This window comes from Mastacembelus armatus, chromosome 14 (assembly GCF_900324485.2).
Source record: "Mastacembelus armatus chromosome 14, fMasArm1.2, whole genome shotgun sequence".
Taxonomy (NCBI): Eukaryota; Metazoa; Chordata; class Actinopteri; order Synbranchiformes; family Mastacembelidae; genus Mastacembelus; species Mastacembelus armatus.
This window is the reverse complement of record NC_046646.1, coordinates 21,950,288-21,976,922: the sequence shown is the minus strand read 5'-3', so window position 1 is coordinate 21,976,922 and position 26,635 is coordinate 21,950,288. Positions and strand designations below refer to the sequence as shown.

The 26,635-nt window shown below is 38.0% G+C and overlaps 1 protein-coding gene across 3 annotated transcripts in view; it reads left to right on the top strand.

The window, feature by feature from the left end:
* Positions 1-3,125: 3,125 nt before the first annotated feature.
* The window catches only part of fstl4 (follistatin-like 4), a 142,675-nt gene continuing 119,165 nt past the window's right edge, over positions 3,126-26,635 (top strand). The window contains exons 1-2 of one of the 3 annotated variants that reach the window (XM_026328733.1): positions 3,126-3,275; positions 12,971-12,998. In XM_026328733.1, the coding sequence (XP_026184518.1) occupies positions 3,126-3,275; positions 12,971-12,998 (178 nt within the window). Of the gene's footprint in view, positions 3,276-12,964; positions 12,999-26,635 lie in introns of all 3 variants that reach the window. The other 2 variants (XM_026328732.1, XM_026328731.1) reach the window with 2 other exon arrangements.

The window sequence follows — 26,635 nt, the reverse complement described above, 5'->3', positions numbered from 1 at the left end:
GTGCCAGGGGGCCAGGCAGCACATTAAGACAGTGACTGGCAGATCTCATTTCGTGTTTAATTTCACAAGGGTGAGCTTTCATCTACAAGGCTTCATTAGCCCTGGGCTAGCTGGTTGAATGATGCTGGGGATTCCTTGTTAAACGATGTTTACACGGTCATGACGTGTGTGTGCTCAGCAGTGATGGAAAGTCATCAAATATATTAATCAGTTGCTTGAAATTAACAGTATTTCAATCGTACGCTACTTTACTTTGTACTCTTCTACCTGATCTTCTTGTTAGTGGTTACTAAAACTGACAATGAGCATTTGGGCATGAAGTTCATACTTGAAAAACAGTAAATGAGACAAAATAATCTTATGGTCTTGCACCGTTTTTTAACAAACTGTGATCTGTGTTTTTTTAACAAAAAATGATCATCGGATCATTAGCATAACATATATAATGTGTTTAAATTTGCCTCCTTCCTGATTTTTTTTTTTTTTTTTACATATTTGTCACACTTAAATGATTCAGATCATCAAACTAATTCTGAATATTACACAAAGATAACTGAAGTAAATACAAAATCCAGTTTTAAAGGATGATTTCATTTATTAAGGAAAAGAAAATCTGTCTGAACCTACCCGGCCCTATGTGAAAAAGTAATTCCCCCCCTTGTTAAATCATGAATGAGCTGTAATTAACCATTACCCTCTGTTACAATAACGTGAAGTACATTTTGCTGATAACCTTGAATTTTACTTAACAATGCTAAGATACTAATCAAAAATTTCATTATATTAATGAGCGTATGTAATGTAGAAGGGGTCACTGGCCTCTGATGAATATCACCTAACCCTGTGGTTACAACAAATGCTATAGTGTTTTGGACCAGTGTGTTATTTTCTGTCACATAACTTTCATCAATTATTTTGGGATGCTGCAGGCAGCTGTTTTCAGTGTAAACGTTATTATAAGCACACTGCATGCTACTTGCTTTGCACCAAGCAGAAATTGGACATAGTGCAACATTTATCAGCTCATTATCTACTGGTAGTTATTTTACTTTGTAAAAAAAAAAAACAGATGTCAAATGAGCACAAATCTAAATGCTGCTGTTTTATTTAACTGTTCCTGCTATGCAAAGATTGAAAAAAAAATCACTAAATGAATTTAAACTAGAGCATTAACATTTTCATGTTAATATTTATTTCAGTTAAAAATTTAAAATGTTCCAAAATATTTGTTCATTTATTGGAACAAACAAAAATAGACATATAAAATGAAAAATGTAATTTCACACAGCAGCATCAGGGCACAATGGGTCAAGGTGAATCATGCTACTGTTGAAGAACTGCTGCAAACACTTACTACCATAAGCAACTGTGAGAGATGCTTCATGTGTTTTCATGCCCTTGTTTTAGTTCAATCGCAAACTTTATGGCCCCCTAAGGGAAATTTGTTTTCAGACTGGTCCTGCAGTAAAACACACAATAAAGTTACATAATAAAGTGTAGGACCACAGTAAAAACAATAAACATATTACCTGCAAGTAAAAAACCCCACAAAACAATCTGCCGTGTCACACAGTACAACCATAAAGACTCGCTTCAGCTGATGAGGCCAGACAAGCAGTGAGTGCTTTGATGAAGCCAATAAATATTTCTCATCAGTGTAAAATGCCAAGTTCTTCTGGAAGGTGTTAAACACCACCCACAGGGGTGGACACCATGACAGAAACACTGGTGCCATGCAAAATAAAATAGCATGTCTGTTTGGGTCTGTAGTTTGTGTTCTTAGTCACATTTAATGTAAAGGTTTCCTATTATTACAGCATTTCTCCCTGTGAATGTCATTTACTAATCTTATTCCCATTTAAATGAATAGTTCTCTGGTTCATCCGCTAACCAGAATCATTAAATCCACATTTTAAAGTTTAATTACTAAATATCTGCTTGGCATTTTTATATAGTTTACCATAAGAACTATAGTATGTGATTTTTTTTATTCTCTGCTGTTGCACACAACAGTCTGTTTTTGTGGGTGTATGTGAGTGTATGCATCACAGCAGTGACACTGATCTTCTGAACATATATCTTAAGCTCCCATGCCACACTCTCACCATTTACGACTTCAGAGGCTTGTCTCTTTGTTGACATCAAAAGATTTTTTTTTCCTGTGTCCTTTGTAATACAGATAATTATCCCCATCACTAGAGCTTTGATGTTTACATAGCTGTGTTATGATGGTAGTGGTGTGTGTGTGTGTGTGTGTGTGTGTGTGTGTGTGTCTGCGTGTGCGTGATGATTGTGTCGGTCTACAATATTTGTTTGATTGTGTGTGTTTGTGTGCATGCATTAAAATCATTTCTGGTAATTGTCCCTACATGATGTGAATATGCTCTTGGAATATAAATATCTATAAAGAGCACAGGGTTTGCTGAGAGTATTGAAAGATGACACGATATTGATTAAAGATGATATAACCAGAAATGTATTGCATGGTTTCATATTTTAGCTCAGACTGTCCATATTTGCTTTGTAGAACTAGATGTCTTTCTTGTCATGTTATGCCTGCAAATGACAACTGAAATAAGGCTCTCTGAGCACAATGATTTGGGAAAATTGGCTTTCTTCTGTCTCGCTCAGGAAGACATTTTTGCAACAAATTGTTTATACTGCAATTGTTGCAATGGATATATACTCAACAATCAAATAATGGATTTATATGAATGTGATTTCAGCTCCTTTGTCTTTATCTCCGTTATGGAGAACACTAGGCTTTTGATTATGATGTTCTGTTAGAACCACAATTGAATCGAAGTAAATAAAGGCATGAAATGCATTTGCATGCAGTTGGGATTATGACAGATTAAATTCACAACTAAAGTGTGAAAGTTTACAGTTAAGTTGCATAATAATAAACAACAAGGCAACTTTGACATGGTTTATTTAACTGTATTGATAACAGAATTCATAGTAGGATTGTAACTCAGTTTCACAGTGTTCTGGTACAGTGTAGATAAGCTGTTTCGTTCCAGTGAAACATAAACATAAAGAGAACTACTGAGCCGTCAATTATGTTGTATTTCTGGAAATTTAAGGAGTTTGTGTGCATTGTGTTTCCACTCAGGTAGACACTCATGGGCAACCTGGGTGTTTGGGCTGTGGCTGTGGCCACTCTGCTGGGAACCTCAGGATGCTGGCTTGCTGAAGGACACAAGGGCAGCAGGCGAGGCAGCGTGGATACAGCCAGCACATCACGTACCTCCTATCTGGAACCACACTCCAAGGTAAATATCCTGTGCAATGCCCCCCACACCACACTGATATACACTATAGAGGTACTTACAGTATTGTTTACCTCAGATTACCACCTTCACTCTCTGTCACACAAGAGAAACATGTTTGGGGATATAAATCAGCCATATCAACTTTGACTTCATATTTCCTGTGTGCACTAGTTTATTATGTGAATATATTAAATATTATTTAATCCAATACAACACAGAAATTGGGATAATCAGTTGTCTTTTAACAAATACAGTGCATCAGTCCATAATATGGACAATTAGGCTGAAAGACACCAAATTTCACAATAAAACCCAGCAATGACTCAAATTAGATTAAAATGAATGCTGTGCAGATGCGCTATTGTGATTGGCTGACTGAATTTAAACAACGTAACGTCAGTCAATGTTGGCTGAGAAAAGATGCTGATTGGCTAATTTTGTCCTGAGGCGTCGACGATGTTCTGTGATTCTAAACGCCATTGGTCGAATCGTTTGTCAGGTGTCGCTTCACCTGTGAATAACGTAAATGAAAATACCGACACGCAGCTGACGTTAGTTAACGTGGAGAGTCTTCAGTCGTTTGTTCCAGGTGTTTTTCTTTTGCAGAGAGTAAATGTGAGTTGGATATAATCCGTAGGGACAAATATGCGCTCTTCAGCGGACATCTTTCGACTAGCTAACGCTAGCTTGCAGGAAAACAAGCTAACGGGTAGGTTGTCCGTTTCTACGTCATAGATGCTACAGTAACGTCAGATAAACTTCTTAGCTAGTTAGCTAAATATAAGCGATGCATCACTGGGCCTAGTGTTTTTGTACGTGTTTATGACTACAGGCAGCTTGAAAGAAGCTAAATAAGGGACATAAGTTACCCAAGTCTGCGTGGGAAGCATTGACGTTAACTCAGCTGCCTAGCAACTCTAAAAGTAGCTGCCTAGCAACTCTAAAAGTCACATGACCGCTTTTACTTCTACCTGAGAGGTAAATAGTTAGATTCACCTCTTATTCTCTCGTAGTATTAACCCATGTTTGCGAAGTATAACGGAAATAAACACTTATATTTGGTCATATTAAGCTGCTCAGCAGAATGTGACATTTATGCAGGGTCTTATCCTCAGTGCTCTTTCTGCTCACTCCATCCTGATCTCTGTCTCTGTGCTGTCAACCAAATAGTAAGCTTAGTTAGTACCCAGTTACAAATCTGTGATCTAAAAAGAGGTATAAACTGATCCATGTTGGTTTACATGTTATTGTAATTGAGTATTGGGTTGTTATGGACCAGACACTCAAGTAATGTGATTTTGATCTTACTATCTCACCTGAACCCGTTTTCTTTGAGAAAAAATAAAAACATATATCCATCTATGGAAGTACAGATTTCTTACTTTCTTGTGTAGTTGAATAGCGAATATGTGTCATTTGATCATAAAAAGTATATGGGACTTTGTAATGTTTTGGTAATTTGCAACGTGGAGCAAAGTTACTGTTATGTTTTATGTGAACATAAAAATGAGACTTCTTTCAGGTGTTAATGAAGAATAATTGCAATGCTTTATAATACTTCATGCTATTGCTGTTTCATCTCCACTTACACTAAAATATTAAGGTGCATCATCATTACCTGGCAGCTGTGCAACTAATGTTGTTCGACCATGTTCACAGCATGGAACTGTAACCACACACTTTCTAAGTCGCAGTTTTAAGAGCAAATTACTCCTTATTTGTTCTCACTCACGCCAAAGATCCCTCAGATCATCCTCAGATAATTTATTAGCCGTCACATTGTCTCGTTTGAAATCTAAAGGTGATAGAGCCTTTTCTGTATTAGCTCCTAAAATGGCACAAACGTTATCCTGCCATTGCCTAGTTTCCAACTTCCTTAAGCAAAAGTACCTTTTCATGTTTAATTCTTCTATGATGCTTCACCATCAGATAGGTCCCATTAAATTCCTGTCAGTGAGCAAAATTAAGGTGATGTTTTTTTTTTAAAATGTAAAATATGTTAAAACTGAAACAATCTTTGTGAACAATATCAATGGTAATATAATATGTTATGAACACAAACCACCTTTATATAATTTTATGAAGCCATGTTTGTGTTTACAAATAAAAATAATGACGATTAACCTTAACATCTTTCCCAGAGGGGAAGTTCACCAATCGATAACTCATACAAAAGTGTTGGAGGTTTTCACAAATTTGGTCCTCCTTCAGATATTAGCTTCTAATTTTGAACAATTAGAGTAAATTCAATGCTCTCTGCTTTGACAGATTTTATTGTAACTTTGCCAGTGTTGTTTGCTGACTCCTGTATTGGCTGAGCTGTATATTAAGATGTGCTGAAGGACTTCTCCTTTATCTACAAGACAGTCAAATGAATAGGGGTTGCTTTTCATGTGATGCAGAAATCTTTATCTTTCACTCCCTGTTTTTCTCTCTTCTCACTTTTGAAGAGAATAGGAAACTGACAGGAAGAGAAATGGGCAGAGTGCAAGGACTGGAGGTTAGTGATAACTTAACCAGGACTATGAGAATCTTCACAGATAGATTACTCTGAAAATCACAAGGACATTGTTCGTTCATATTAGCTGAAAGACAGAATCTGTTAGTACGCTGAATTCTTAATCCATGCCCAGACCTTTACTGTGCTTTCAGATTTAGTTTCTTTACAGCAGACTGCTGTAGACTGTGTGTTTGTTGTAGCTCAAACCTATGGGAACAAAAGCGCATAACGTGACAAGTACTGCAAATGTTGTTAGTAGGCAAGATTGTAATAGACAGGGTTAGTTGGCAATGTTGGAAAAGAGGTTTAGCTGTTTAACTTTGGAGGTGATTTCTAACTTCTAACCTTAGTTATATAGTCAAAACAGAATGAAAAGGCTTATTGAAACTTTTCTTATTCAGTAATATGTTCTACTGTTATTTTTGAGCTAATGGTCAAGTTCACTCAACCCTGTTGTTATTTTAAAGGTAGAATATCTTTGTAGAGCATCAGTAGAGAAAAGTTAAACATAGCTGAGTGAAAACAAAGCCTTTATTAATCTGGTTTCTTAAGTTTAATTAAACCTCAGCCAACGCATTCACTTTTATTCATGTACTTGAAAAAGTAACACCTCAGTTTGTGCTAAAATTCTCTGCACTATGATTTTCCACTGACTAGAGAGCCACCACAGAGCCATGTAATTATGTCACTCTGTACATCCCAATCTAACAAGCTCCACAGCCTGTCTCTTCTAAGTTAAAATAGCAGCACAGCAATTTTGATAGAATAGTTCTAGTGTTCTGTTTCTCCAACGTGGTACATGTGGCCATGTGACACACAGCCTGAGCAGAAAACACAATGTTTAGGTAAATGAGGTAACAACAAACACAACACAACAAAATAGTGTCATAGCCATGTAGTCTGTTTTACCTGGCTGTGTTTTCACTTACTGCTATCCCACTCCCCTCCCTCCTCTTGTGTTCCTGCACAGCACACAGAACAGAAACACTCACCACGCTCACAGACCGGCTATTTAATGTCTTTTTTTCTTCCCGAAAACAAATACTTTTAACAATTTGGCTTTTGGGTCAAGGTAATCCTGCCCACAGCTCCTGACACAAGCAGTTCTTATTTCCAGACCAGCAGGATGTTGTCAAGTTAGTCCCAGTGTTCCTGTCAGCCAGTTCTCTGGCTGTTGAAACGCAAAGAACTGGTTGAAAATTAGGTGCTGACATCAAACCAGTGGCTGTGTAGTGTGACAAAGTGAGGGGTAAGATGTCGTGAGGAACACTCGCAGTTACTTTCTGACAGTAACTGCTCAGTGTAAGCATTGACAATGATGTGTGTCTGCAGTGGTAGTCATAGCTAACAAATACGAGTCACCAGTAATGAGCTCCGGGAGTCTATGCTTGAAAGGCAAGCTGACCAGTGTTGTGTGTGTGTGTGTGTGTGTGTGTGTGTGTGTGTGTGTGTGTGTGTGTGTGTGTGTGTGTGTGTGCGTGCGTGCGCGTGTGTGTGTGTGTGCGTGCGCGCGCGCGTGTGTGTGTGCGCGCGCGTGCGTGCGTGTGTGCGTGTGTGTAATGCCAGTGGCCAGCGTGTCGTTTAAACTGTGCTGTTAATGTTACTCTTAGTTACGCCTAGATGTATTTTGAAATGCAGGATGGATCACTTCCCAGCATGCCTATGTGTTGTTTATGGCAATAAAGAATTGAATCTGTTGTCCATGTCTGAGGTGTCTTTGTGTTGTTCGTGATAGCTTGTCAGCATTACCTGCTATTTGTTCTGAGCCAGGCTAAGCAGAGGTGTCCCAGGCATGGTTAAAGGCACTGCTGGGAATTTAACAATGTAAAAGCCACTGAGAAACTAACCACCAATTTTTAAGGCTTCAGGCTGTAACTCTGTGTGAAGTGCATAGTGATCATCAGACTCCGTTTGTCTGTTTGCACTCATGTGTTTTAGTACAACTGATTTTGCACATAGTCGTGGATAAAATTGCATTGTTGTGATGAGTAATAATTGGATGTTTACTACTCAAAAGATGTTCGATATAGAATAAGCATTGAGATCAATTAAAGCACAATGGTAAATGAATCGGTACAGGCACATGTCTGCAATGTATCTGACATAGCAGACATCTGCCAACAAAGAGGCAGCCTACTGTTTTTTTGTGTGCACTTCAGTTTTAACTGGGCTTTTGTTTGTTCATCCATTTACAACAGTTTTGAGATAATTGCTTAAACACTCCTGGGCAAGTTTCTGAATGAGCTTGCCTGGTTGCATCAATCATGCTGGCACACAAGAGATTCACGAGTTAAAGGGAGGAAAGAATGACAAGCCCTGTGTGCAGGCTGGTCCTTGCCAGAAAGAATGAGCTCTTTTAACAAATTTTATCTGCATAACAGAAATATAAAGCCCTAACAAGTTGTCAAAAAGACATACGCACAGACAGACGCACACACCATACAGCCCCATAGTCATCCTAATTCTTTGTGAAATGAAGCATGTACACCCCCTGGTCTGTTCTAAGTCAGACTCACTTTGGGCTTTGCCAAGTTGGCAGCCGGCTGTAGAATGTCATTTTGCCCTGGTGGTTCTGTCCTCTGAAATCCCCTTATGCAAAAAAACAAAAAAAAAAAAACCTCCCCCTCCCAAAAAAAAAACAAATTCCCAAGCATTCCCCCCGTCATCTATCTGGCCAGATTTGGAACCTAAAAAGCTGTCTGTTGGCGCCAGAATTTAAAGTCGACCCTGGGGTGAATCATGCAAATCCGTGAATACAGATGATTTTGCATTCTAAAAGCCTTTGGGAATTAGTGGATAGTGCCAGATTTTCCCTTTTTTTTTCTGTGACTAAACCCCCCTTAAACAATACAAAACATGCAAATGCAGGAACAATGGAGTCTCTCCGGGGCGTAACAGACTCGAAAAGGAAAAAAATGAGTGAGAAAAGTTCAGATCAAGCCTTTAGACTTCTTTCCTGGGGCTGTGCTGAATAGCACATACACTGTTTTACCATCCAACTGAGTGGTGGAGCAGGTGAAGATGGGAGGATGTACTGTGTCTTAGGCTTCAATCTTGGTCCTGGATTATGCGTTAGAAAAATGTACAAATGCTAGCCCTCCATGATGGCAGGTTCTCCTCTTGTGTTTTTAATTTTCAGTAGTGAGGCTGCCTCACTACATTTACATTTTGATTATGACTTGTGCCCATAAAGCTTTACTTGTTATTTCATTGCAGTTCCCAGAGGGTTAGTTCACAATTTTTCAGACTGCCGCTTGATAATTTGTGCTCAAAGCTGAAGAAAACCTTTCAGGCAGAGAGAACATATGCAATGGGCACCATTATATGAAGCAATAATACTCAACTGTAATTGTTGTTCTGTGGAATACTTTTTGTACTCAGCTCGCCCATCTAGAACATTTCAGTACCGGGTTTGCCCAATAACTGAATATCATAGCAAGGAGCATCCGGCAATTTTTATATCTGTCTGTTTGGTGCAAGACACTGTAATGTGGGTGTGTAGTGTGCACTGAGTGTATATTAGGGCCAAAGGTGTGCCAGTTCCAGTGAAATTAAAGTGGAGACAGAAAGTTGTTGCTAAATGAACTTTGCCTACTTGTAGTAGGTGAAGCAGTGCTTTGTGTTTGATCTTGAGCTGTCACAAAATTCAGATATGTAGAAATATACAGGATCGATAAATAAGAACCAAAAACGCAGGGTAGTAAAAGTAGGATGCAGGGTCGGTGTTCAATCTTGGATTATATTTTAGCTGTTGTTTTATGTACTCCAACTGGCATGGCAAAAAGTAACTACTAAAATGTGTTTTCACATAGTGAAGTCTGCAGAATTTTAATGTGATTATATAAAGAAAATGTAAGTACAAATGAACAGTTAAGAAAACAATCTGAGCAAATTGGCTTTGTTGGACCCTGTACAAAGTCTTGACATTAGTTTTGTTTTCTGCTCTGTGGGGGTCAGCATTGTTGCTCTCAACTAAAAGAGGTGACTAGCACATTACTCAACAGGTGTAATATCACGCAGCATATAAAAAATGTAAAATGTTGTGAAGCTATTGTTTATCACATTATCTTTAGAAGCAAAGAAGAAGTTATGTTAAATGAAATGTACAGACTGTGCTAGGATCACTGTAGCATGAAACCACATCAGTTAATGATGTAGGACAGGTGTGTCCAACCCATGTTCCTCGAGAGCCACTGTCCTGTTTTGTTTTCCATTTGCCAGTTAATTTTGTTTTCCTCCCCCTTCCACCCTTATGTGAGATGGTATCTTCCAGCTTCTGATTGGTTGAACACACCTAGTTCAGGTAATCAGCAATGGCTAAGGCAGGGATAGTTGGAAAACAAACAGCGCAGTGGCCCTTGAGGACTGAAGTTGGGCACCGCTGATGTAGGAGAACAATTTGTTAGCATATAAGGGTATACTTGCATATACTGCCAGCTTTTTTTTCTTCTTTTGGCTCCTTTTCATTTAGTTCATTAAATAGCTTTAAGGTGCAGTAATGAATTACTTTTAGAGAAGACAGGTCCATTCTTCCTAAGCAACAGACATCAGAGAGTAACTATTCGGTGAGAGAGAAATTGGGCACATATAACCATGTGGGTCCTTGAATGAAGAGTGCCTATATAGCAGTTTGTACAAAAGATTGGAGAAAAGGCATATTCAAGCAGACTTTGTAACAGACACAGCTTGGCTTAAATTGTCCTGCTGTTCAAATAGCATCCCCACAAAATGTCAGTCTCCGTTGCAGCAATGTCATTCTTTTTTTGTGTGGGTGTTTTTTCAAGATGGAAGCATGTAGCACTCAGAGATTTGTTTGGACTAGTTTGTTGAGAGGCTGAAACAGTCTTACTGAGTACATGCACATAAACTCTGTTGCTAGCAGAAAACTCAATAAAGCAGTCAGTAACTTTACAGTACTATGACATTTGGAGGGTATTGTTATTTTAATTCATTAGAGGCACTAATCCAGAGTTTACTACTCTGGATTAGCGCCATAGAAAATATTCAGTTCTTATTGGCTGGTGTTTATCAGTAAAGACTGTGTATCAACACACCTTTTATTTTCGTTCTGCTGTTCTAAATGAAACTTTATAGGTGTAACAGTAGGCAGCCATAGCAACAGCTGTCCTGCTTCATTACAAGATGGGGACGTACCTGTCCGTTGAAACAACTTCAGAAAACTTTAAAAAATAGATTATAAGTTTTGCACACCTTCCCTTACCTCCTCTGGTAAGTGACCATGGCGTGATGGTAGCAATATGCTGTCACATTATCTTATACAGCAACACATTGGCTGAATAACAGTTGTATGTAAAAACACACTCAATTAAGCCATTATTACAGTGAGGGCACATGGTAGTAAGAAACATCAGGTTTGTCATTCTGATGGTAGTTATTTACATTACTCCACCCACTGCAAATGGCAATGCAACGCTTAAGACAAAGCATACAAAGTACATAGTCAGCTGTGTTTGATTTGTCTAATCAAGTGACATCGCAGTTGTTGTCATTTCAGTTACTGCTAAAATATTATAAGGGAAGTGACAAAGTGAATCCAGGAGAATCATAGTGAGGAGAAGACAGGACTTTCAGAAAGAAGCACAAATCCTTTCACCTCTAGGCTTAATTTGGTTCTCAAATCAATTGATCAGACAGCAGCCCTTGAAATGATTGAAGGTGGTACTGATGAGCACACTCAATTTTACCCTGCCACCAAGCACATCTGCCGTTAAGATGGACAGATGACAGAAAGAAAGACGGATAGAGATGGAGAGAGAGAGGAGCAAGTTGATGACAAGAAGCACTAAAATGGCTGTTTCTTGTGTGGTTCTCAGTCTCCTGGGAAGCCGAGAGGGCCTCAGACATACACTGTTTTATCACTGAGACTCATTATTGGTGACTTCCACACTGAGGGACAAGAATGCAAGATGACACAACACTTCAATAGCTGCCACACATTTACTTCTTCAGAAGCAGTGTTGCATTGGAAGACCCGGCTATTTTTAAACGTGTCAATCCTTTGCCTTTGCCCTTGTACATTAAACTTTAGGTTCAGAAACATTTATCTGGACTGACATCACTGATGCTGTAGCAAGTACAAGGATCAGCCACTAACCAGCACACAAGATTCTTAAAGCCTGTGCACACTTATACATACACAGGACAGCTGTATTCCTGCCTGAGGTAAAAAAACAAACTACAACTTAATGCCCATTGAGTCGAAATGAATTTTGCAGTTGTTGGGTCCAAGCATCCAACGGCTTCAATAACCAAACATCTTCTTTTCCAATTATTAATTTATGCTTATTATGTATGTATTTTTTTAACCCCAGTCGCTGTTACTTTTAAAAAATTTACGTTTCTGTCCTTGCTTTTGTAGTCTGCCATTTTAATGTCTTTATCTCCTGTGATATTTTAGTATGCAGAATATGGTATCACTTTCTGTTACTGGCCCATGTCACTGCTCAGTGGTGCTGGAGGACAGTCTCTTCACTTGTGACAACCTCAGCACTTTCTGTACGTCAAAAGTAAAAAATACTGCTTGGCTTTTTCTTTTTTAGGAGTATATAATGTAAAACGCTGATAGGTGTCTGCAACAGACCTGATTACACACTAAATTTGTTTTTGTTTAGCTCTAATTGTTCATAGTTGTATACCACACAGCTTGACACAACTATCCTCCATTTCATCATACAATCATCAGTTAAGTGAAGTATTTGAATTAGTCAATTAGTCAACGTGACACAAATTTAGATGCATATCAATATCAGGCTTACAGATAGAACTGACAAATCAGTCTGTCCTGTCCATACCAGGGGTATCAAGGGTTTGTCATCCTGATATACGTTGCAGTGCAATATGGTGCAATCTTGCAGCTGGTTGGCATGTGTGTTTCCAATTAGGGTGATTGAATTGACTCTGGGATCCACCTTCGTAAAGGTCTTCTCGTTTCTCTGCTGTCATCTACTATATATTGTCTCTTGCTCTTGTTGTCTCTTTTTGTTTTGTTTTTTTTTTTAAATTATCTTTGCATATATTCACCTTTGTTTTCTGTCGTCATCTTTCTCATCCCAGAAAAGAGGAAAAGGCACAGTAACGAATGGTTCGCGAAAAGCCACAGAAAGGACTGTTTTTGTCTCATTCCTCCAAGCCTGTAATAACCTCTTTTGTGTGTGCTCTGTGTTTGCAGGAGAAGGGGAAAGCAGACGGGAACATCGATCAATGTGAGTACACTTTCCGTGTTTAAACCAAACAGCATTTTTCAAAATATGCTATACTGTGCTCCATGACAAAATCTTTTTTTTTTTTTTTTTCCTTCTGCTGTTATTCTGGCATACACTGTGGCTTTCTGATTGCTGGGAAGGGTTTTTGGGAAGTAATTCATTTCTAAGTGGCTTCCATTAAATGGTCCATGCAGCCTGTTATGGAGGAGACCTCAGATTATGATATAACTGTGACAATCTGAGAAATCTTACTTGTTACTGCATCACATCTATGGCTCTTGCCCACAAATGAAGTGTCAGATTTATATTTTGAAAGGAATTCAGTTATCGGTGGATGCCAAGAGATAATCTAACAACCAGCTGTGCCACTGGAAGCATTTATTTGCTTATTCAGCAGCACTGACATAGTCTGAGAGGTAATAGTAGCGTAGTTAAAAAAACAAAAAAGGAGGATTTTTTTTTTTTCTCAATGTAAAACTAACCATTTGAGGTGACAGCCTGTCTATAAGTTGAAAAATATATTAGTCATGTAGTAGTTCTTCAGCTGTCAACCATCTTCAGTCCCCTGTCAAAAATGAGTAAGTAGTTTTTATATGACATGATCTTTGTAGCCTGTTTTACACTTCACTGATTGCTCAGACAGTTGATGTCTTATAAATAAGATCATTCATATTCTTGACTGTACCCAAATATAACAGCATGCCTAGAGAAAGCAGTTCAGCTGCGGTTTTCAGTCTGTTTTACATGTCTAATGGAACATTGGCTTCTGTCTTAAACAATCTGTCTACACAGACCACCTAATGACTCAGGCTCTGCACTATATCCCCATAATCTCCACCAAGAGTGTATTTTTTTTTAATCCTTAAAATTTATTTTCCTGTGTTTTGTACATGTAACTACAGTGATACAGTGTGTAGTGGTCTCCCGCTGTGAAGTCTGTGTAGGCACAATGTAATGTTCTGCCTTGCAGAAGTAGCAGTTATAGTCAGATGCTCAGGGATATCTTTGTTTTCTCTCTGAGCAACCCTTGTTTAGTACCTTGCAGATGTTTTATCAAATATGCGTCTCTCCTGCAGTCCGCTGCCAAAGAGCTGTGTGCTTTCAGTTGTGTTTTTATATGTGCCAGTTGTATGTAAACACCGACTACAGGTGATAATGAAGCTGAATAGTCACATGTTGTTGCAGAGGAGGCGGTTTTAAGTGTTTCTGACAACCAGCACTGGTGTTTCGCTTCTGGCAGTTTTCCGTCTAGCAATTCAGTTTGTTTTATGTAAGTTTGAATGACTGGCTAAGTTGTTGTGAGAGTGTTGTCATGTAGCTGTATTGGCACCACTCACGATGGTGAAGTGTTTTTTGCGTATGTGTTGTGTGGCCTAGTCATTGACATATGTTTTTCATAGCCTCCTGTTTTGTGTATTTTGCGATACTCTAGTGCATGACAGTGAGATTGAGTGGTTTGGGTGTGAGTTATTGAAACAGCAGTATTTCCTGTGCTGACTGCTTCCTATTTGACAAGTGACTTCCTCTGTAGTATTAGGTCAATTATAATGCGTTTTCTTCATCTTCAGACTAAAGCTGTTTCTCTGCTCACAGTGTGAATTCTCTGTGCTTGCTTGTATTTGACCTACACACAACCTAAGGCCTTTTTTTCACCCAGTGCATAGTATTATGTATGTAGTTTCCTAAGTGATGCTTTTCTGGTTGAGTTCTCTTTATTCACCTGATTCTTTCAGCTTTTGCTACAGTAGCACACATTATTTTAGGAAACACACCGAGTCCTATTTCTGTGATACTTCCATTATGCTTTGGCAGTACTATTATACTCTACCTTTCTGCAGGTATAAAAGAGGAAACAGAAGTAGTAGCTTAGAAATTTTAAGTATGCAGTGCCAAGAAGCTGATGGGAACACCCAGAAAGCCATGGATGTAAGATAGTGTTAGCAGCTGTTTTTAAGAACTTAAAACCCAAATGACTTCTTGCCATTTTGTTCTTACTTTTTAAGACATAGCAATTACTGGATGCTCAAATAAAGTCGTTCTGTGCTTAGTTTTTAAGTTTAATGTGAAGGCTGGTCCACATGTGGACAAACATTCTTACTGATGACCACTGGACATCAGTAATCCTGGCCTCTGGAACTCTTCATGCAGTTTATTTCCAAAAAGCAGCACTTTGGGTATTCAAACCAGCAACTTCCCAGGTCTTTTCTTCTCTGTTAGGATTCTGTTTGCATCGTCATTTATCTGGTTCACTGGATCACGTCCTGCTCACTGATGTGAGTCACTTCTTGCAGTGAATCATTACAATGGACAGGGTGATAACAGGACATGTGGCTGACTTCTTTACATCAGCACTGTGTTAATGACGTGCATGGTGATTGTGTTAGAGGCATCAGAAGGAAACAACAGCCAGTGTTTTTCACTTGATTGTGAAGTATTCAGTAAATTATATTTGCGGTAATATTATGGTCCAAAACGGTTAGGTCGCAATAGCCTTTCTCACGGTTAGAAGTATTTATTTATATTTCCCATGACCACATCACCTGGACCAATCACACACAAGTATTACAGTTGTATTGCTTATGAGCATTTAGAGAAAGATTTAGATGGTTGACTGGTGATATTATTGCTGGATCTTTCTCATTCTTTGTTACAAAAACACAGATGATATTTAATTCTAATGTTTCACCCACAGCAGGGTTAATGTGTCATACAATTTTATACAGTATATGTCAGCATGCTGCCAGAATCTTTGCAGTCTGACTTGTTTTTGTGTCTAATTCTCGGTGGACTGCAGATTAATTTAATTAATAAATTTAGTTAATACAAGTTATTTTCAATCTTAATGTTCTTAAACATTGATTTTCTTGCACAAGATTGGTGCTTTTTTCTCTCTGCATATTTGTGTAGTTTAATGATTTTTGCCTTCCAGTGTAACTACAATAATCAGATAAAAGTCAGGAAATGCCAAAGCATGGGAACGGTAAAAACCTCCACCAGCCTAAAGTTAGGCCTGTAATATGTCTGCCCTGTCATTTGAGGACAGCTGCTTTTAATATTGTGAGCTTTTTTCCCCACTTAGTGTGTGCTGATTTTCCTCTTGAGACTAATTATCCACCGCCTGTTTATATGCTAAACTAGATCACTGTCAAAATCAGGCAAATGCATTTCATTTTCTTGTTTTGCTCCCCTTTTCTTTGGATGATGATCAGTGTAACTCTTGTCTCTTGAATGTTTCTCTTTTTTTCACCTCACTGGCTGGTTCGTCCTTCCACTTTCAGTGGTTCAGTACTTTAGTCTCCCTTCACTTACCATGCTTTTTAATTCTTCCTATGTAACATCTTTTGCTCTACTTGAAGCAACTCTCCTGACTTTTTCTATGTTTTTCCTTTACCAATCAGGCTCTCCTCCTTTGGCAAACCCTTTTTGTGGCTTCTGTGCTCCTCACATTGAGATGATGATAGTAATTAAATTGGCCCAGTTTTACCTCTGGAACACAGATGCTACTAGAGAAAATGGCTTTAGTGCAAACATTGCATGTGAAGCTTTTAAGCTAGCTCAGACAGGAATTCTATGTAAATTACATTTATTGGTTGGTGATGTGCAAACAACCCTTGATCTAAACTTCTCTGTCTGGAAAATGTGCTTGGTAGCATTGTTGGTGAGTGTTTTTCTTTCCACAGTTGTTATTGTTGTCAGTAGGATCCATGGATCCATATGCAAAAATTGAATATTGCCTATTTATCTTCCCAGGGAATAATGATTCATTTGGCCTTGACTGCTTAAACCTTCGGGGAGGCCTAATCGGAGTTTGTTACCATCACAAATTAAACAATGTGAAGAGGCAAAGCAAGTTAAGTAGTCCTGTGGTTCATTTAGATTGTAATTGGGTGAGAATTAGATAGGACAAGGTTGACAAAGAGACTCTTTTAATAAGTTGAAAATGACCGTGGAGCAAGAAAAGCAGAGGAGGAAGGAGACAAGAACCCAGAGCAGCAGGGATATGATAGGTGCAGGAGGAAAAAATGATTTCTTGAAAATCATTTTGAAGCTTAAGGGTTAATGAAATAAGCCGTTTCCATTACATATGCTTTGGCATGTTGTCATTTGTCCCCGGTCTGCTTTACTGTCAATGCAAAACAATAAGACCATATTTGTGGCTTTGTAATGGTAAATGAATTCAATAAATGGTCTTGGCATCTATGCTTTTTTGTTTCCTCAGTGTGTTTAGATTAGAAAAGGAGAGGTGAGAGGAAAAAGTAGTTAATCATGAAACAACATTGGAGGTAAAGGAAATAACTGTTTCAGGCCACAAATCTGTATTTTAATATTTGGAATATATATATATATATGTTCACCTATACACCTTGGCCAAGCTCAGTGAGATGCTTTAACTTTGTGGGTGCACTGACTGAGAGCATCCTGGCCAGAAATTGCTGATGCCTATAGAGTCTGTTTCACTTGTCACACAATAACCTAGAAGAAGAATAGGAGGGGGTGGCAGTGCTTAGCAGAAAGTGGCTAAGCACAAGAACTTTGTTGTTGTTCTCGCCAGGACATTTCATACTCCACGAGAAACTCAACTGCTGAACTCCTGGGAGGTCCCTCCCACTGCAGCTTACGTCACGTGCGCTAAGCATTGTGGGAATCTGACAGAAACTACAATACAGCAGATTAGATATCGGATATCACCATGTTTGACGACAGACGCGCTCCTCCGTACACAACGTATCCTCTATCCAGAGAGAGAACAAATTTCTGGCTTCTCGTGGAGTATGTACAGGTCTTTAGTGGTGCCAAAAAGGCTTGTTGTTAAAAGGCTTGTTGCTGCTTAAACTTTCCCCCTGCTACTGTACCACCCTACAGATATTTACCTGCCATTTTCCAAGTAAACTCAAACAGTAGAAGAACAAACCTGGTGTGAACATTAAAATTTAGTAGGAGCAAGTAATTAATGGCTTGACAAGTAAATAGTGAGGGAAATTCTCACTTGACAGGCATGATGAAGACAGCTTTGCTGTTGCACAGTTACAAATAAAGTAGAAAGATGTCTTCATCAGCAGGTAACTGTCGTATGACAGCTGTTGAACAAAGTGTGATTATGTTTAGCAGTGTCGAACTAATGGAACAGAGAGGTTGCATGTGTTACAGTCAGTCACTGTGAGACAGAATTATGAAAATCTGCAAGTTTATTTTCATAGCATCTTTTCACCAGAAACAAATTCAAATTTATGTGACACGTAAGACAAGATATAAAAAACAAAAGTTTGATACTATATTAAAATAAGGATAAAATGTAATAAGAGCTGGAGGAAGTGTCCAGGGGAAAGGAAGTCTGGGCGTCCCCGCTTAGGCTGCTGCCCCTGTGACCCGTCCCCAGATAAGCGGAAGAAGATGGATGTAATTATAAAACTCTATATATATATATCTATATATATAGATATATATAGATATTTTAAAGAGAAATCATTCTAAAACTGAAAAATTAACACAATTACAGATTTGCATGCAAAGATGGTTCATTTCAAGTGTAATTCAACAAGAACCTCATCAGGCACATGGATTGAGCAGTAAACCTCTAATGTGATCACAAACCTTTTGGGTTATGCAAATAAGTGCTGGAAATCTTCTTGCATTAGCATTATAGCTGCACTAATCTTTGAGAAAGTTCTTGCCAGGTTGGCAAGTGGCCCGATGGTCAAACATGTTGGATTTCTGTGATAGTTGAGCAGATGATACTGTGTCATGCATGGAGGAGGTGGAAAACCTCTGTGTATTTGAGATTGTGAATGATCATTAAATATTGGGGGAGAAACAAAACCCACCCGTGTTTATGTTTTCTCAATCATGGAACTCACAGAAGCAACATAAATTAAAAGGGCATGGCTGGAATGTAAAGTGAGATATTATACTCTAATGTAGGTCTAAATGTTAACTTTAATTTCTACATTTAAAATAGTTTTGCTCGCTAAGTTAATTAGCACAGGGCTACGTGCTTATGCATGTTCCTCACTGTATACTCACACTTTATACAAACAAGGTCTTGAATCACATCCACTTTAGGGAGCTTTGATATGTAGATTATTCTCCCAGAGACCTCCTGCATAATTAGAATAAAATTTCACTGCTGAAAGTTGTAAGTCACTATCTCAGTCACATCATAAATCTCTGTGAAATGTGATTTCATTAAACTCTAGAGCAATAAAGATTACCAAGCAAAAAGTTCAGTGAGTCATTGAGGGCTTAATCAAAACAGTGAAACGAAGCAGGCTTTTCTAAAATCAGACCCAACTTTATAGAGCATGGTTACAAAATTAGAATATCATTCTTGCCTAAAAGTCTGAAAGTCAAAGACAAAAGGGGATTGTAGCTGCAGTGTGAGCTCCATGTTGAGCGTGCCTACAGACATTGCTGAAGGGCTTAAGGAGGGCATACTGTCCCTCCAGGGACTGAGAGTGACACTCCAAATAACACTTTACTGTGACTTGGTAACACTGCACCAGTAGGCCTCCTTGGACACACACACATGCTGGAGTGAAGATACAGAAACTGAAAACAGGCAAATGTTGTGGAGAAAGACATAATGAGAATCAGCAGGCAAAGGTGGTGATTTATTTAGAGGTGGGAGAGCATCCTCACAGCTTCCTTTTGATCTTTTAATAAGCCTGAGATCTGTCATTGCATTGTAATGCTTTCCTGTTTGGCAAAGGAAAACAGCTAATGTGGCAGCTATTGTGAGATAATTTAATGTGAGATATTGTAATGTGAGAAAATGCTCCACAAGTTGATTTCTCTCACTTTTCTGACCAAGATTTTTTTTCTTTAACACTTTTCTATATTTAAAGTGTGATGATATATTTTTAGGTTTTCACTCAATTGGTGGTTAAAATTTATTGTCTCTAAAATGTTGAAAACTTGAGCGAAGTACAATTTATTTTGGTTTTTAAATCCAAAGGTGACAACTTCATTTTCTTGTTTTATGATTCATTTTCTGTTGAATAATTAATTAACTCATTGAGTACTGCTAATTGCACTTGTGTCTAAAATCAAGTCTAATTATTCAGTTAATTATTTTTGGTAAGCTAAAATTAAATTATTGTACTTATGATTTTGTGTAAGCTAATAATTGTGATTCTGCTTCGTGTGTCACTTACTGGAGGTCAACTCGTGGATGATACTAGCTACCACTGTGACTGCAAGAATCACTGCAAATCCATTCTGTACTTTCATCCCCCTGATTTTTATTGCCTTGCCCATCAGTGGCAGACGGCTTTATGAGCTGAGAACAAAAATGATTGCTTTTGAATTCAGATTATATGCTTCTGTGCTCAGCTCCTTCTTTTCCTGTCACCCTGTCTCTCTGCTCCAGCTCCTGCCCTCTTAAGGTCCTCAGCAGCACTTTGCAGAGGACAAGGTGTATTTGCATACCCCTGGGAAGTAGAAATACTAAGAAGCCACTGTTGGGCCACATTTCTGTAAACACATCAATTCTTAGATATTTTCCTATAATTCAGATGTCATCAGTTTTTTTTTTTAATCTGTTACGTGATAGTTATTTGTCAAACATGCTGTTGAGCTGGCAAAAATCCCTAACTTTGTTGCTGCAGACTAGTTGCTTTTTATGGAGCAGTAACAAATATGTTCAAGTTTCTCTCCTACATGATGAGGGCATGTATACTGGGGATTGTCTTTCACAATCCTGGCCAAAGTAGTTGATCAAATCTTTTTTTTTAAGGCGGTAGAACGAGTGAATGCTGTCATTACTTCAAGGCAGGGTCATTATTGCCGTCAACCTGGGCAAGTAGAAGAAACAGCCCTTTGTCCTAAAATCTGAGAAGGTTTATTAGTGTATCACAGTGCCCTTTATACCCCATCTATAAGCTAGAGTCCGTTAGTGAACTGTATTCTCATTGTCCTTTCCAGCACCTTGTAAGAGGTGAGATAACTGCTTCTGAAATGGATGATTTGTCACTTTGGAAGAAAGAACTTCAGAGACATAAATTGAATATGAGGTTGGGCAGCTTGGAGGCTTAGATGAAATACTGTAAATGAGACAACATTAAAAGCAGCAAATCAGTAAGTTACTGAGATGGTGATCACACCAGTGCGTTTTGCCAGCATAGGAGATGGAAATGAATCAAATGAGCTTGAATAGATTTTAAAAAAGGTTTTAATATGGCATTTGTATTTCCTACAGAATTTCCTAAATATGACAAGCAATTACCATTGTCTGGGTTTTGGCAGCCTGAGTGAGCAGGCACTGCCAGGATTCTTCCTTTGAGGGTGTGCTTTTAGAATTCAATATGCAATTTGAGATTTCTCTGGAGCTCTTTGTCCACATCCACTCCTTTTTTGTCAGTGACAAGATAGCACATAAAAGCACCACAGCTGCTGTGACAGACATTGTGATTTTACCTAAATACTGTATACCCATAACCACTGGAGCAGTGTCCAGAAATAACTTCATAAACTCACCGGATTGTCTGGTCTTTGCCATAGCATATATACAGGAATCTATTTTTAACATTTGTTATGATCCCTGAAGCCTTTTGAACTGAAGATTAATGAGAATCCTGTTGTGGGTGTAAATTAAAAACAACTCGGTGAGGGAATGGCACCTGTGGCTAGACAGGTGGGTTGCTTGTCCTCAGAAAATTTGTCACTTTCTTTGGAATTAATTTACAGAATAATTTATTATTCAGCAATTTCAGATGCAAAATAGCTTTGGCGGTAGAAACCAAAGGAAAGAGAGTACAGCAGCTGTAGAAAATATAACAGCCAGTATGTTTGTTTTTTTTGTTTGTTTTTTTTCCCCAGGTGTTTTTCTCATAGTGTCCAAAAATCTGGAATCATGCATATGTGATGTGATAAGGTCATTGACTCTGCTGGAGTATAGGTCAAATTTAGGTATATTGCCAGTTTTACTGGATTAATTATTATGTGAGATAGTTTAATCATCACATATCATCAGATTTTTTTTTTCTTCTCATAATTAAAATTCTCACCCCACTGGACTTGAGAGATCGGAATTCTTCCAAAATATCTGGCATGAGTCCTCCTGTTTGGCTGATAAGTGATGATTTGACCAAATACATTATTAAGCAGATGATTAACACACTCATAGCTCAGGTTCCTGGGCCTGACAGAGCTACGCTGTTTAAGCTTGACATTGGTGAAAATGTTTTTGGGCCTTCAGGTTGGGCTGGTTATTAATTTGAATTTAGAGTCATCCTTATTAACGGTCACATTCTGACAGTTTCTTTCAGCACACAGGCGTTTAGTTGCTGGTAAGGGCTTTTGTTTTATAATATATACTTATTTAAAAGTAATATACAGTAGCTTAAATCATGACCAACTAGTAAAATTAACCCCTTTTGAATATGAGTTCAATGAAGAAGCAAACTTGAATGTCGTCATGTTGAGACTTTAAATTATATTGTTATCAATTTATTTATAATTTTCATTTTGGATCTAATCAGAAAAGTGTTGCATTCCAAAGTCCACGATGGGATTTGAATAGGATGTTTTAGTTTTGCTCTTCTTGCCCTCCTTTACCTTTCACTGTGTACACTATCATATCTTGGTCTTACTATCATCAATCTGACAGTACCTGGCTGTAATCAATCCACCACTCTGTCAACCTTGAGGGATTATAAATCTTCTTGAATTTGCTTTATGTTTTGAGCAGTGATGTTGTGATGTAGTGCCGAGGCTTGTGATTAATAAAGTACTAGTGTAATTACTTTGAGTGTTGATTTGCCCGAACAACAGATTTTTGGATGACGTGTATTCCCCTTGTGTGTGACTGCACTTCAGACAAGATAGCATGCATGTTCAATATTAACGCATCTGCCTACAGGTAGGCAGGTGTAGATGTTATAGATCACGATGAAACAAATAGATGTTAAAAATTTAATCACAGTCTGTCAAATACAAACCACAGTAGCAGCTGTAAACAGTGAAAACATGTATGTACAGATGTATTTACAGTATCCAGCTATTTGTGTAATTCCAGTTAAAAACAACAGCAGCAGCAGCAAACACTACAGTGCAAACAGGCAAAAGAGACCCTTAACAACCCTTAACGCCCTAAGGCACTTTCCACGCAGTTTAGTGTGTACTGATGGTGCTTAAGCAAATGTAGAGAGCAAAGACCAGGACTGGAATATTACTGGGTAGACTCTATTGTAAGTCAGTTAACTAGTCCTAGGCTTTAACAGTCTCTATTTATTCTTGTTTTGTGTTATTAGGATTTTGTGAAGGTTTTTGAGAACTAAGATGTTTCCAGTATTGAGCTGATATAAATGATATACAATGGATAGCTAACATAATCCGACTTAATCGCCTCTAAATATATATGCTACTATTACACTTACTATTGCATATACATGTAAGTAAGCAAAATCTGATTTAAGAGCAGGCTCACCAATCTTGGCTTAAGTATTTGTTGAGTTGAAAATAAATACAGCAGTTGTAAATGTTAATTTGAGTGTTCTGTGTGCTTGTTCACAGTATTTAGGGATTATTTTGCCCTGTGACGTCACACGAGATCAATTGAAATCCACTTGACAATAACAATCTGGAATCAGCAGTTGCTGGGGTTTTGGTTTTCCATACACAGGAAATTCCTCAAACTTCCCTTACAGCTAATGACAAACTAGAGATGAAAAGGCAATCTCACTGAGGAATAAAATATCCCTCATATCTGAACTGTTCCCTCAGGGAATAAATACGGTCTCCAGTCATATTCAGGAAATGCATTTCATATTCAAACACAAATGGAGCAATTTGTGCAAATAGCATGTGTAATAGTGGAACAGACTCCCAGGTGTGTGAACGACAGCCGGGCCCTAGAAGAGAGGCTCTCCAACTTAAATGCATCAACGGGACCACAGGAAGAGGGCAGTGAATGAATTAGGATGCCACTGGTTAAGGACATCAGTGAGTAGAGAGGGAGACAGAGAGCTAGATTTGTAATGAAATTGCTCCTTGCCATACTAAACAGGAGCAGCAAGTGTGGTGTGAAATCAGATAGAGCTGGCTGTGGCTTGCATGGTTATTTTGACATGTCAGAAAGCTGTCTCTCAGTGAGCTAAGCGATAATTCAGCTGTCAGTCTGAGAAGGTGGGGATAACAAATTTGTTGATTGTTGAAACAGGGCAGGGATCAGAGTAATCATCACAACCTCGTTTCCTGATAAACCTAATTAAACACCAGGCATGTACGTGCAGGCTAGCTCCTTGCATGTTTTATTGTTCCTGAAAACATCTGGGTCTCCTTAAAATTCGGTTCATTAAACATTAAAATTATGTTTTTACAAGTGGAAGCTTTTTCTTTTTGACCATGAAGCTGTAACATGACCTGGCAGCTCTTCAGTCTTCAGTCCTTGGCATAAATTCTGAAACTGAATTATATTAAATGATTAATTCTATTCTTCCAAAAAAATACTCCTTCATTTGATGATTTAATGATGGTGGTGGAGAGTGCTGTCTAAAGTGTTGGGCCAAAGTCGCCCACAGGTGTTCATCTGGATCGAGATCTGATGACTGAAGGTCGTGGCATATGATTAACATTATTTTCACCACTGAATGATTATTGAGTGATTTTTTTTGTTTGTTTGTTTGTTTGTTTGTTTTGTTTTTTGTGTGTTTTGTTTATTTTTTTACATCTTTACTTTTGTTTGGTTTTTTTTTTTTTTTTCACTCAGTGTTTTTATCACCCTCAAGGACAGTGTACACACTGTTTTATTGAAATTTTCTGTGGAAATAACATTATATAAATATTCTAGGTTCTAATTTAACTATTGGCTGACGCCATTTTAAACAAATATAAATTAGTAGTACAGAGTATTTTTAAAAGAGGCCTTAGCAGTGGGACATTAGATGGATAAAAGTCCCCAGAAATCCATTTTCCATCCTTGCAGTGTGAGAAAGATGCAATGTGAGAGCCACATTTTTTTTTTTTTTTTTCTGTGCACAATCCAGCGAACAACCAAAATTATCATTAGGCATATATCAAATGCTCTAATTTTGTCATGTAGTCTATTTCTTCCTTTTCTCGTTTCTGATTTCCATTCTGTGAATGAGAGAGGCAAATCTATATACAGGGGCACAGTTAAGTCTGATGCCAATAAAGAGATTTTAGGTAGATATGAAATATTTATACTCCTGTCTCAATAGATCCAGTGTTGCTTCTAATCTTTTTATAGGAGGTGTAATTAACCATGCATAAAAATGTTATGTGCCTTTGTGTAGGTTCAGCACATGTATGCTGGAGGTTGAACCAATTAAAGGCAGAGGTATCGCCTATGCTCAACGCGGATATGCCGAACTGTGTCAAAAATAATAATGATAGATTAGGCTGGAAAGCTGTGGCCACGATATGTCTGTTACATAATTTGTCATCTCACAGTTTTTTTTCCCTTTTGTCCTTAATGTACTTGTGGCACAAATATCCACAATGGCTTGTTAAACCTTTTTTTCTGTTGCAGTATAATCATGTCATGCATATTCCTAGGCACGTGGAGTCACAAGCTCCACCGACATGTAGCTGTGTAGATGAACTAGTTACCTTCCAACATCATGAATGCTGTTTATGCAGCCCCTCATTGATATATGTGGGTGATGCAGAGATAATAAATGTTTTAAAAGAAGATATTTCAAAATTCACATAATTTTTGTTGATCAAGTTTTATTGGAAGAAGCATTTGCGAGGTTGTGTTTGATGCAGTTACACCTGACCTTGGTGTGAGCCTGCAGTGTGGACAAAACTCTTCCAAGTAAATCTATTGCACTCAGTGAATATTATAGTTCTTCAGTGTTATCACATAATGTAAGCCTATGTGATTTATGATTCCCATTTAATTAGGATGTTTGAAAATTGGATAGTTAGTTAGGTTTCACTGTACTGGTCATTGTGATTTAATTCTTCATTACAGTGGAAAGAAGAAGATTACTTTAATATCAATTTTAAGCAAGTGTTGTACATCGATAACCATTTCTCAGTGTAGAGCTATGTTTCAACACTTGATGATTACCAAGTACTGTTAATTTTGTTAGCTTTTTTTTTCTTTTAAGAGTCTTTCAGTCAGTCCTGAGATTGAAAGGTAAATGTTGGTCATTTTTATTTGTTGAGTAAAACCGAACATCTTAGTCATTGTTATGATTAGTTGTTAAACATATTGTAAACATTTTAGTCTAGTTTTAGTTTAGACCAAGCATGAATATTTCTATCAAATGTCTGAAAACTGCTTTCATTAAACATTTAATATAGTTGAAAGATTAAAAAGAGTCACATACTGAGACGCTGTATGATTAAGAATGTCTCTTTCCAGTGAGAGTGTGGGGTGTGATGTTATTTATTTAAAATGGAACTATGCCCTCTTTTTTTTTTTTTTTTTTTTTTTTTCTCCCAGCATATTTAAAACATGCAACAGAGGGGTGAGGGACCAATGACACATGGGGCATGCAGGGATAGGGACCAACAGTGTAGCATGGACAGAGTCAGAGCTAACCTGAGAAGCTACCGTCAGTGTGTGTTTGTGTTTTTGTGTGTGTGTGGGGGGGGGGGACAGTGTCAGTATGTAACCATAGCACTGCTGTTTATCACGGTTAACGTTGGTGTTCATCATCCGAAATATC